Source organism: Sinocyclocheilus grahami, unplaced genomic scaffold (assembly GCF_001515645.1).
Source record: "Sinocyclocheilus grahami isolate Dianchi unplaced genomic scaffold, SAMN03320097.WGS_v1.1 scaffold508.1, whole genome shotgun sequence".
NCBI lineage: Eukaryota > Metazoa > Chordata > Actinopteri > Cypriniformes > Cyprinidae > Sinocyclocheilus > Sinocyclocheilus grahami.
The window spans coordinates 506596-519199 of record NW_015505687.1 but is presented as its reverse complement, the minus strand read 5'-3'; the positions used below and the strand labels follow the sequence as shown (position 1 = coordinate 519199).

At 38.4% G+C, this 12604-nt stretch overlaps 1 protein-coding gene across 1 annotated transcript in view; it reads right to left on the bottom strand.

Annotated features, from left to right (window-relative positions):
• The window catches only part of LOC107554619 (centrosomal protein of 89 kDa-like), a 67813-nt gene that overhangs the window by 6174 nt on the left and 49035 nt on the right, over positions 1 to 12604 (bottom strand). The window contains exons 11-14 of the mRNA XM_016237184.1: positions 7222 to 7272; positions 5703 to 5786; positions 2716 to 2819; positions 1399 to 1514 (exon numbers count right to left, since the gene is read on the bottom strand). Coding sequence (XP_016092670.1) covers positions 1399 to 1514; positions 2716 to 2819; positions 5703 to 5786; positions 7222 to 7272 — 355 coding nt within the window. The remainder of the gene's footprint in view (positions 1 to 1398; positions 1515 to 2715; positions 2820 to 5702; positions 5787 to 7221; positions 7273 to 12604) is intronic.

The following is a 12604-nucleotide window of genomic DNA, read 5'->3' as shown; positions in this document are numbered from 1 at the left end:
TGATACTTATAGCAAAATTAAGAAGTATATTATGTCTCTTGAGCTACAAAAAAAGCTAACTTTAGCAATTAAAGGGGTGGTTCATTGCGATTTTACTTTTTTAACGTTAGTTAGTGTCTAACATTGCTGTTTGAGTATAAACAATATCTGCAAAGTTACGAAGCTAAAAGTTCAATGCAAACAGAGATATCGTTTTAAAAATTCTGGCAGTTTAATGCCTACAAAAATGGCTGGTAGGGACTACAACAAGTTACTTCCCGGGTTCGTGACGTCACAAACCCAGATAAACCCCGCCCTCAGGAAAAGGCAGCAAAGGGGGCGAGGCCATGCTGCGCTGCTTTAGAGAAGAGGAAGAGAAAACTAGAGGTGCACGTAAAAATCTAATCATATACGAAATCGCGATTCTGTCTTCTAAGTATTCTAATGGATTCACAAGTTTCAAAATCAATGTTCTAAAGCAGCTGTTCTCAATACTGTTCCTCGCGTCCCCCTGCTCTGCACATGATCTGCCTCTCTCTCTCTCTCTCTCTCATTCAGCTCAGCTCCAACAATGAACTGTTACAATTATACACTTATTTTCACATAGCTATGAGAAGCGTTAAACATGGACGCGCGTGCAGTTGCCGTACTGTATTAAAGCTTTAATCAGGATAAAACCGTATATATTAAAAGCTAACATAAGCAGTAGCATTTACAAATAACAGCATATCTAAAAGTTTGAGACAACAACAAACAAAAAACATAGGCCTACCATTAAAAGCCATGCTTGCACAGGTTCTGCACGATCCTCTTCAATAATATCCTCTGCTTCTCAATCGGGCTAAAAACTGATAAGCGATATTATCAACGCCTTGTTTACAATACAACTGGAGCACATGCTGCTGAGGTGAGGGGCGGGACGTTTAGACGCGCACTAGAGGCGGTTTAGGGAATCACAACACACTGAGATTGCTAACCAATCAGAGCCCATTGCCTATTTCTGAGCGAGGGGCTTCATTAAAGAAGGAAATGATCAGTGTGTTTCTCAGAGAAGGGACAGAGCGCTGTGGAATAAAGGTAAATTATGAAAAATAATGTGTTTTTTTAAAAACGAAGCATTAGCACATGTTAGACTGCACCCCATAAACACAATCAAGCCTAGAAAAAAAAACTGTGAATCACCCCTTTAAATATTCTTCTTTTCATTAAATAATTATCATAGTAGCGCCTGTATCTGAAATCCACAGCATTAATCTTGAGCTGTTTTTGTTGTGTAACAGCCTTGGTTAGCAACTGCTATCAGTTGAGACTACATCTGCTGTCAGACTATCCTCAAAGCCAGACTAGATGTTTTGTATGGCTCTTAGGAGGCAAAGGTATGAGGTAAAGAGGTATGAGGTGTGATTGTGTGTACCATACCCTCCTGTGTATGTTTGCTGTGGGCTTCTTTAGATTTGGCATGCTGTAATTCCAACTGCTCTATCAATACTTGATTCTCCTCCAGCACCAAGCGAGCCTGCTCCTGCAGGTGCCTCCTACACACATCACACACACACACACACACACGCACGCACACACACACACCTGTGTGAGTGTTTGAATGAACAGTGAGGCTGGCAAGCAGGATGAGAGTTCTTTCACTGATGAAGAAGACGAGCTGGTAATTAATGCAAAGAAAGAAGCAAGAATCTCTCTAGGACATACACATTAATTCCAGTCAACACAAACTACCTTCCTGAGTTCTAAGCTTTGGGATAAAACCCACACACACCCATTTTTCAGCTCAATGACAGGTTTAAATTCAGAAAATCTGAGAAAATGAAAAAGTTTTTTTGAGGGAGTGGTGTAGTCCTGTAAAGAGAAAGTTTTTTGTTGTTGTTGTTTTCATATTTACATTCTCATTAAACAATGCAGAAAAGACTGCTCCTCGCATTCACATTTACACACACAATTCGTATTTGTATCAAGCTGCAATTTTACTGTATGTCTGACATGCTGATGCAAACACTGCTCCCATGGCAACAAAGAAATGAAACATGCTTGCAGTCTAGTTTAAGCAGACTAAATGAATACAGTAGTCTGGCATAAGTCAATTAAGAGAAGTCTGTCATTTCACCAGAAGATTGACTTATGATTTTGATTAAACATTACAAGGTCAAAAAAAATAAAGAAACATATGCATGGATTCATTGTTTACAATAGGGTCAATAACATATATTTAGAAAACAGATAGGGTGACTTTTCATTTTATGTCAGATTATTTCATGACTTTAAGAGAGGAAACCTAAATAACTATAAATACAACTGAATACAAATAAATAAGTCTGGTAATAACAGAATGCATCTGAAAGAACCGTTAACGAAATATATAGTTCAGATCTGGTATTTTTTCTCTTTGTTTTCAACAGTGAAAATGACATGTTTGTGTTGAAACATCCTCACTCTTATGCTCATAACTTCAGCCCCATGACCGTCAGCCATAATCAAACAGGCTTTCAATCCTGTGATAAGAGCATGGCTAGCAGAGTGAGGCATGCTTCAAAGACAAGATGCCGTGTTTTTGTTATCGCCCTTAGGACTACCGCAATCCCCCTGGACGTTTTTCCCTTTCACTTTTCCACCTCTAATTTCTGTGAAACAAAATTCTTGGAGGGAATTTCAGTCCACTGTGACTGCATTCCAGGCACACAAAAATGCATACACTTTTACATTACATAGAAACACACTCATACTCACCATTCTTTGTTGCTGACAGCGCTACTTTTGTTGACCTGAGTATGAAGTTTCTCATTTTCCTGAATTACCTCCTCTGCACGTGCTCTCAGACTCTGTAGTTCTTCCTGTCAGAAGAAACACAGGCTATGTTTATTTTGCCATGGAAAAAAACCTCCACAAACTGCTAAAATACTTCAAGTAAGGATATTGGTATGCATGAACGTCCTCTGGTGCATCTGTAAATGTATTCTTCTCAGCCAAAGATCATCAGAAACTTCTGCATAGGTGCACAAAGTGAAAAAGTCTCCTCAGTGCTCACCAGAACCAATGTTTAAGCACTCAAAATAACACCTTGACACAGGAATGAATCTCTTTAATCTTATCTTTTCCAGAAGTATCTGGGACATTTTTTAAGCATAAGTTGCATTGTTTTTTTTTGTGTGAATTTGTCTTTGACATACTTATCACAAATATCACTGATGAGTGTGATTATTCAACCATTGACTACAGAGAGAGGGTGGTAAAAATAATTGTCTGTCCCTTTAAAACATAATATGTGGCTCTGAAAGGAAATCTTTAAATTCAAGGCAGGTAAGTCTGGTGGCAGTGTTGGCTGCACTGCAAGTGTGTTAGAAAGAGAGAGAGAGACTCAAAGACAGAAAACCAGACTATTAGAGAGAGATTATTACATAGATCCTATGATTAGTGAGGCTAAAATCATATTCATATTCATATATTGCTTTATTGGCAAGACATACATTTTTATGTGATCAGCGATTAAGAAATACTGCTGTTTATCTGAAGGCCAAACCAAAAACCTTTTATAAATAATAAAATAAAATAACTAAGTTCTAGTAATAGTAGAGTAAGTAAAACAGAATTCAAACTGATTAATAAATCACTGTGAATAATGACTAAAAATAATAACAATAATAATATAGTATAATAACAATAACTACAATCGATAATAACATTAATCACAATGAAAATAATCATTGTGTTGTGAATGTTAATTAAACAGTTATAAGGATTGTTTCATCAGCTGTGTTACATATAGATTTTAGTTGAGCATTTTGTTGCATAGAAGACTTAACAGTTGTTTAATTTCTCTCATATCACTAATGGAAAGTTCATGAGCTGATGATCGTGAAAAGCGCTATACAAATAAACTTGAATTGAATGATGAGGGTGTGGCTGCCACTGGGGTGGGGCTTCAGCATCTCTCTTCCTCTCTTGTTGTCTGTGAGACCATCGTGAAGTCATGGGTCGTCTGTGGAGGTCTTGTGGTGGTCTTGAGTGAAATGAAGGTCCAGATGTATCAAACGGCTGCATTCTCACATAATTTCTGTTTGTTCCTTTATAGCCAGCTGTTGGGACGCGTATAAAGGCAACATCTTTGATTGCTTTGGCAAAAATCCTGACTACATCCTGATTCAGGTGGAGCCCATAATGCAGGTGCCATGGTCTTATAGAACTATGATGGACTAAGTGTACATTGGGCAGACTGGAACAGAAGTGACGGACCTCTTCGTTGATCTTATCAATCTCAGAGGGTTGGACGTCGAGCCGTGGGAGCAAAGTGGAGACCAGTATATGTGTAGTGGAGAATGTTCTCTTCCATCTCATACATAGCCTTGGCTGTACCTTCATTTAAACTGTGGAGGTAATTCGTGCCTGTATGAATGATAATACATTGCGGGATGACGAGTTCATCATTAGTGAGCAGTTCACGAACAAGTTCTGTGTTTCTGCAGTGGAACGCTAGAACTCGCTGTCTGGGGAACAGTTTCTTGGGTTCAATGTTCTTTCCAATTTAGTCCATAAGGAGAACTACTGGAGGCTGAGTCGCTGGTGTTCCGTGGGAGGGGGGCTGCGTGTGAGTGAGGTCCTAACATGGCAATTGACTGTGTCTGGAGGTGTAGAGCTGTGTGATGTTACTTCATGATGGAGTTGTAAGTTACTTTCGGTGCAGTTGTTGTTAGGAGATTCATTTTCCTTGTTTTTAAGCTGTAAACACATTGCAGTCTGTTCTTTCAGCTTTTCTTTTAACTCGTGGATGTTTTTCTTTAACTTTCATGTTGATGTTGTACAAATCCTTAATTTCAGCCTTAAGATTATTGATAGTAAATTCATCTGGGCGGCTAAGGATTAGCTGTCTTAATTCTGACACCTCCATCTCTAGAAGAGCCTTTTTCTTAGGAAGATACTGGATACGTGTGTGGCCTGCTCAGTCATCAGTTCATCAGATGGGGCAGGAGATGTGCTGACTGGAGAGTAGGGTAACAGTCCATTCTCCTCTTCAAATCCCTCTTTAACAGTGCAAGGTGTTTCCTCCTTAACTGGGGAAATGATTTTTCGAAAGCTTGGAGACTAGCTTTATTCCCTTGAATTAAGACAATACCACTGTTGCACAGATTGATGGTTTGGAAATGGGAGGAGTTGTCAACGGATTCAAAAATGCAGATCTGACTACCTTTACAGATTCCCTTCTTCGCAGTTTAGGGGAAATATTTACTAATAGCACTTTTCCAAATGGGGTTCCTCCTTTCTGTATAGAAGATCAGATTTGTCCTCTTTTCTTGAGATGTCATATACACATAAAGAGATTCAGGGTGTTCATGTAAAGTGTCTGTTTCTTTTATCTCCTTTAATGTCTGTAGGATAAACGATCTCCATGCTAACCTCTGAACGTGTCCGTTATTGACAGTTGAGATTTACATGACGTTGGTAATTGTTAATAAAAATAATATACTGTATATATAAATAATGTATAAACTCATCTATATATATATATATATATATATATATATATACTAGAAAATGATCACTTACATTTCTACCTTTCTAAAATTCCCAAAACAAATGTAACAGATCAAAGCAGACATAGTCCTGCCATTGCTATTTAATACACTTTGAATGCCCAAAAGAAAATTAATTATTGCAAATAAACACAAAAATATGTAATAAGAGTAAGAGTATCCTTCTCACACGGGTACAAACAAACTCACCTCACAGAACTTGAGGAGTTTGTCTTTGGCATTCAGATGGTCCTCATAGGCCAGCAGCAGGGGTGATAAATATTTCATATCCAGCTAAAGGCAATTCAGAGTACAAGTACCATATCATTAAACAAAAACAAATAAAAATCTCTTCTACATTTCTCTTCTCTCCAACAACAAGCTGTGAAATAATCTGACAAGAGTAGGACATCACTGTCTTTGCTAAATAATACACATTGGCACATAGTAAGAAATAAGCATTATGTTATGAGATGTCCTCATAAAGGCTCTTTATGAGGATTTATACTTTCGCCAGGCTCCACTCAGTGAGCTTCCGCAGACTGCGCAAGCAAAACCCCAAATTCTGGAGGCTTTTATACTTGACGCATTCAACGTTGTGATATTATTTGAAACGACAGGGGCGCACAAGCGAAACCGTCTTCGGAAGAAACAGGAAAGAACAGAGAAGTAGGAGTTTTACGGGCCCTAACCTTGGGTGGTATCACTTTAGTGAAGTTTGAAAAAAGTGTCTTTTTTTGGATCAGAGTGCGGAAATCTCATGTTTTTTTTGTTTTTTGTTTTTTGCATTTGCCTTTGTTTTTTTTATTGTCCTGCACCTGTTCCCTAATTGAGTTTGTGGATATGCACACCTTTTGTATATTTTTAACCTTTTTAAAATTGCTAGAGTCCAAATAACAGGAATGGAAAAATGTTGGGAAATCTGAGAATATTAGAAGAGTTAATCAAAATGACTACATTGCAATGTTTTTACGCAACAACATATGTGAAATGATAAGTAACATGTAACACTCACACAAGCAATTATGAGTTTGTTTGTTTTTTCAGAAAACAACACAATACACTTTCTGTAGCATTACAATTTGCTTTTGGGTTAACAGTATAAAAATGCAAGTATAAAAATGTATACAGTTTCACAGTTCTTGCTTTCAATATTCTTAATAATATATATTTTTTAAAGATTCTACAACTGCTTCAAGTATATAAATGTTTTTACATAAACATTCTTGGGTAAGGTCCTTTGCAAGTTTTGATGTGTTTGTGAAAACTTTTACTGTATGTAAAATATCTTAATAAATACTGATCTTCAGTTGTGCCCATTGTGTAGAAGAACATTTTAGATAAAAGTAGTGTTGACAAATGTAAGTCATGCAAATATGTCTTAAGTGAGATCATAAAGATGTCTGTACAGGCGAAACAGCTTCAAAATCGTCCATGTTCTACGAGACGCCGCTCGAGCAGTTCACTCGAGATGCTGTGCACACCGGCACACAAAATAGTGTCGCACTATGCGCACTTCCGCCAACACCGTGATGATGTCATTTTTGCCACACGCACTCAAGCGAACTTACGGACACGTCGAGTATAAATCAGGCTTGACAAACTTGTGAATGCATCATCTTAAGATAAGTAACCAATAAGAAACATTAGAAAGAGACAGTATGGACATTATTAGCCTAAATGAAACAAACACACAGTGAAAGCTAAAGAATACCATACATTTACATACCAGCCAAGGAGGCGCAGGTCCTTTCACTGGCAGGCCTTTTAACTGAGCGTTCTAGGAAAATTAAGGACAAGAAATGGAAGAAATTATACATTATCTCACACCCTTTATCCTATAGATATTGTGATGTGACAAAAAAAAGTAAAAGTACTGTAATTACACAACATAATTACAGAACAGTGCCAGTTCTTAAACAGACAGCTGAAGTGTTGAATAAAAAGGATAGGACAGACTTGTGTGCAATTTTCAAAGTACGCAGGGCAGTGGAATGAAAAAAAAAAAAAAGGTCCAGAGAAGCATTATTTGAGCACTGAATTTAAAAGAGGCCGGGGGGGGGAAAAAAAAAAAAAAAAAAAAAAAAAAAAGAGCAAAACACAAGCACAACTGTCAATCTAGCGCATGTTTAATAGAAAAACAATGTAAGCAGCGCAGACAAACACAAAAATGCTTTCTGTGTGAACAGCTCTTTAGAGTAAAGTTGAAGGGAATGTATCAAAAGGAGCAGTGCAGTATGTGGTCACTGAGATTAGCAGTAATATAGGATTGAAAATCAGTAACATGATGGGACTGAATAGAGAGCGTGTTTTAGCGGGTGTGTGGATATATGCTTTAAAGGCAATGAGAGATGAGCCTCTTTCGGACATTGATGCAAACCTGAAAAACCATGCAAACCATGCAAAAAATCATTGATGAGACACACGCGCACACACACACACACACACACACACACACACACACACACACACACACACACCCAGCTCAAAGCTGATGTAGCTCAGAAGTTGCTTTAGGACAAGCTGCCATTGTGAGTTTAAGAGAGATTTTGTGAGCGTGACATGGTCTGCAACCTTCTCTCTTCCACACACTTTTGTTTTTATATTAAGACGACCTTGATCGATGACTACTGACAGTTTTTATATTTCAAGCTGAAGTGTGAAATTGTTTCAAACATTAAAGAGGTTTGATAACGGTAAGTGACCTCTTTGACCTCTCACATACATATGAAAATTATGAATTGGGAATGATTCCTGACAATTTACAATACATCAGGGCAGATGGCAAGTTACAGACAGACTTCCTGAGTGCATTTCTTGTACAACAATGTAACTTGCAGCTTAACTACAATAGTACGATGCATTAGAGAAATTAACTTGCTAGTCACAACTGTTTCCCAAAACCGTAGTCTTTATTGGCATATCTGTCGCTTGAAATGTCATTAATGACATCTTTCAGGTGGTGGAGCAATAATGCCTGCTAATTAATTGCCTCAAGATCGAATTAATGTTAGATTAATGTTGTAAATAATGTACATGGCATCAGAGGACTACTTTGCTGTTTTTGTTCTCTGATGTTTTCCTTTATTCTCATGTTTGATTAAATCACAGGATCCCTCTTATGTCTCGGTTTCCAAAAAGACCGGGGGAAAGTGAAAGAAAAAAAAAAAAAAAAAAAAAGAGCAAAACACAAGCACAACTGTCAATCTAGCGCATGTTTAATAGAAAAACAATGTAAAAGCAGCGCAGACAAACACAAAAATGCTTTCTGTGTGAACAGCTCTTTAGAGTAAAGTTGAAGGGAATGTATCAAAAGGAGCAGTGCAGTATGTGGTCACTGAGATTAGCAGTAATATAGGATTGAAAATCAGTAACATGATGGGACTGAATAGAGAGCGTGTTTTAGCGGGTGTGTGGATATATGCTTTAAAGGCAATGAGAGATGAGCCTCTTTCGGACATTGATGCAAACCTGAAAAACCATGCAAACCATGCAAAAAATCATTGATGAGACACACGCGCACACACACACACACACACACACACACACACACACACACACACACACCCAGCTCAAAGCTGATGTAGCTCAGAAGTTGCTTTAGGACAAGCTGCCATTGTGAGTTTAAGAGAGATTTTGTGAGCGTGACATGGTCTGCAACCTTCTCTCTTCCACACACTTTTGTTTTTATATTAAGACGACCTTGATCGATGACTACTGACAGTTTTTATATTTCAAGCTGAAGTGTGAAATTGTTTCAAACATTAAAGAGGTTTGATAACGGTAAGTGACCTCTTTGACCTCTCACATACATATGAAAATTATGAATTGGGAATGATTCCTGACAATTTACAATACATCAGGGCAGATGGCAAGTTACAGACAGACTTCCTGAGTGCATTTCTTGTACAACAATGTAACTTGCAGCTTAACTACAATAGTACGATGCATTAGAGAAATTAACTTGCTAGTCACAACTGTTTCCCAAAACCGTAGTCTTTATTGGCATATCTGTCGCTTGAAATGTCATTAATGACATCTTTCAGGTGGTGGAGCAATAATGCCTGCTAATTAATTGCCTCAAGATCGAATTAATGTTAGATTAATGTTGTAAATAATGTACATGGCATCAGAGGACTACTTTGCTGTTTTTGTTCTCTGATGTTTTCCTTTATTCTCATGTTTGATTAAATCACAGGATCCCTCTTATGTCTCGGTTCCCCAGGAGTACTAGAGCACATTCAACACATGCACACTCTACAAAAACTCAGCTTTCATACTCTCTTTCATTCTCTTTCATTCCATATCCGTGGAATGACATATATAGATTGTACAGCATGTTAGCTTCTAACCACAAGTTGAGTAGTGTAGTTCCAACCACATAACTTTGCAATGCTATTTGCAAATGTTCTTTAGAACTATGGTTTTGGGAAACACTGAATCAATGAACTACGTTGGTTATGACGGAACTTGTTGGCTAATGCAGAGTTCACACTGCATGATATTAGCCTGATTTTTCACTCGCCGACAGGTTTCGCGGAATCGCCGGCAAATGCCCGACATTGGAGGCAAATCGGTGCTCGTTCACGCAAGTGACAATGACGCAGTGTGAATTATCAAAGATGCGATCTGAGGGAATCGCCGACGCATCGCCGTCACCCGTGAAATATTTGGCATGCTAAATATCTGGAGCTGTCAGCGAGTCATAATCACGCTGTGGGAAATGAGTTCTGACTGAAAAACACAATGGCGATGACCTACAGCCAATGAGAGACCAAGATACAGGGCAGCGGACATTGAGGAATCTTCCTGCTGGACCCATGTTTGGCGGATGATTCTGTCACGGGACCGTCAGGAAAGCACACCGTGGAACAAAGGGTTTGGGTCCAAATGCAGGCTTTATTTACACTGCTGGGGAAAACAAAGTAAAAACAGAAAACAAACAGAGCTGAGACTCTGAGACACCGGCTGAGAACGGATACAGCAATCACTGACACAAAACATTAATCATCCGCGCCGACTGGCGTGGGGAAGGCGCACAAATAGCCCTCGGAATGCGCCACAGCTGTGTGTGAGTGAGTGTGTGAGTGTGTGCCCAGGTGTGTTGAGTCAAGGTGACGGAAAGGGAGTCCGGGAGGATGGGAGATGGCGACCTCTGGTGGTGAGAGGAAGAACACCAGACGCCAGACCCCGACAAGATAGTCACGCAGTGTGAAAACAACGGCGATCCGACGAGTTTGAAAATCGTGCAGTGTGAACAATGATATAGGGAAACACACACCTGGGGGAGTGTTGCAGAAACTGTGTTTTTTGCAATTCTGTTTACTTACACTAGTGGTCCAGAAATAACACATCTTTAACTGAATATGTTTAGTAATACAATGGATTTATTTTTAGCATTTTTACATGTTAAATTAAATGTGAACAAGCCCTTTTGAGACAACTTTCCTCATGAGTTAGGTCCAAAATTGTTTTCATGGAATTTATTTAATTGAGGTCTGAACAGATTATGTATTTAGATTTCAGAAAAAAAAAGTTTTACTCATAATGAGAGATATTTTTAAAAGGCTGCCTGCGGAACTGCAATTACAATGCTTAGTTGGATTATTTTCTAAATCTATAATTGTGTGATCTAAATTGTTTGAATAAAGAGTGGAGCAGTGGGCTAGTTTCCAAGTGCTGATACATACTGTTACAAAAGCACCATACATGAACCATTTCATTTTTTGCACAAAGACATCAACAAAAAGCAGGTGTTAGCCTATATTTTCAACTTTGTTACAATTAAACTAAATTATAGGTCATAAAATTCATTAGAAATAAGTCATTCTTTATACAGTTTTAAAAACGCTACATATTCTAAAATAATTTTATTTGTAAAGTGCGGTGTGATCCTGTGTGCAATGCACTTTTTTATCTCTAATTAGCATAAAAGTAACACTGCTGAGAGTCCCCAGGCTTAATGACTCAATCACATTGCAGCAGTGTTGCCAGCCACTGCCCTAATCACTGCAGCAGCCCTCCCATACACGCTTCCTGCGGCCCGCTCCCTCAACAGAGTGTTCAGACACATTCAGCATTTCACTGATCCACTTGAGGCTAGAAAGGGAAGCAATCAACAGTACTGTAAAATGCAAAGGCTGGTGGATAGAGTGAGAAGGAGACAGAGAGAGCCTAGTTTCAGAAGGGCAGCATGTGTCTGTGGCTTCTTTAACTGAAGCTCATGTGACAACTGACCAAATTTCCTTAAATTTCAATCCTGCTGAGCTGGAAGAAGGGGCAGCGGGAGAGAAAGAGCAGAAGAGAGAGTGAGATCCAGGATACTGACCTGAAACTAAAGTGACAGAGTATATTTAGCCTGCCGATTGTCTCCACTCTCCACTCTGCACTCTCACCAGTGCTCAAATAAAAGTCAATCTTTTAGCAACCAGAGTTCAAGAGTCCAGGGCAGTCAAATGTTCAATCGCACTAAATTAACAGAACTGATATGATCATTTTTTACATTTAAAATATTAACCGAAACCTCCTGAGATGTGAAAATGGGAATTGGAATATTTTAGAAAGAGCTTCAGTTCTGTGATCAGCAGATCTCTAATTCATTGCGGTTAGAGACTGTTCACCCAAAGCTCATCTGTAAATGAGGAGCATGTCAAGCATCTGAATACTGTACAGATGAATGAAAAGCAGATTAATATATTATACTGAAGTGTAATAATGAGAACACAATGTAGGCCCAGATAGAACTAGGAACAATTCCCATTGTTTAATTTTTTTTCTTTTTGACCTCAAGCTATTTATCCCTGCTAGCTTAGTTCAATCTTATGTGTCCGTCTCATAAGTTTAATAACTTCTTATACATGCGCATACCAGTTTCTGATCAAAATCAGATAAAACTATAGCTTGAATGCGCCTTTCTACAAGCAGTAGAAAGTTTTCAGTGCTATAATTTGTTTAAATCGTACAATAAGAAACTAACCTGATTTTAGCGAAGAAATCCTAATTTCTGTTGTTAGTAAAGGGTACGCCTTTTCTGACGAAGAAATCTCAGATTAGCAGCCCATATAAATGGTACCAGAATAAATCGGTCTGATCTTGGGCGAAGAAATCCCCTT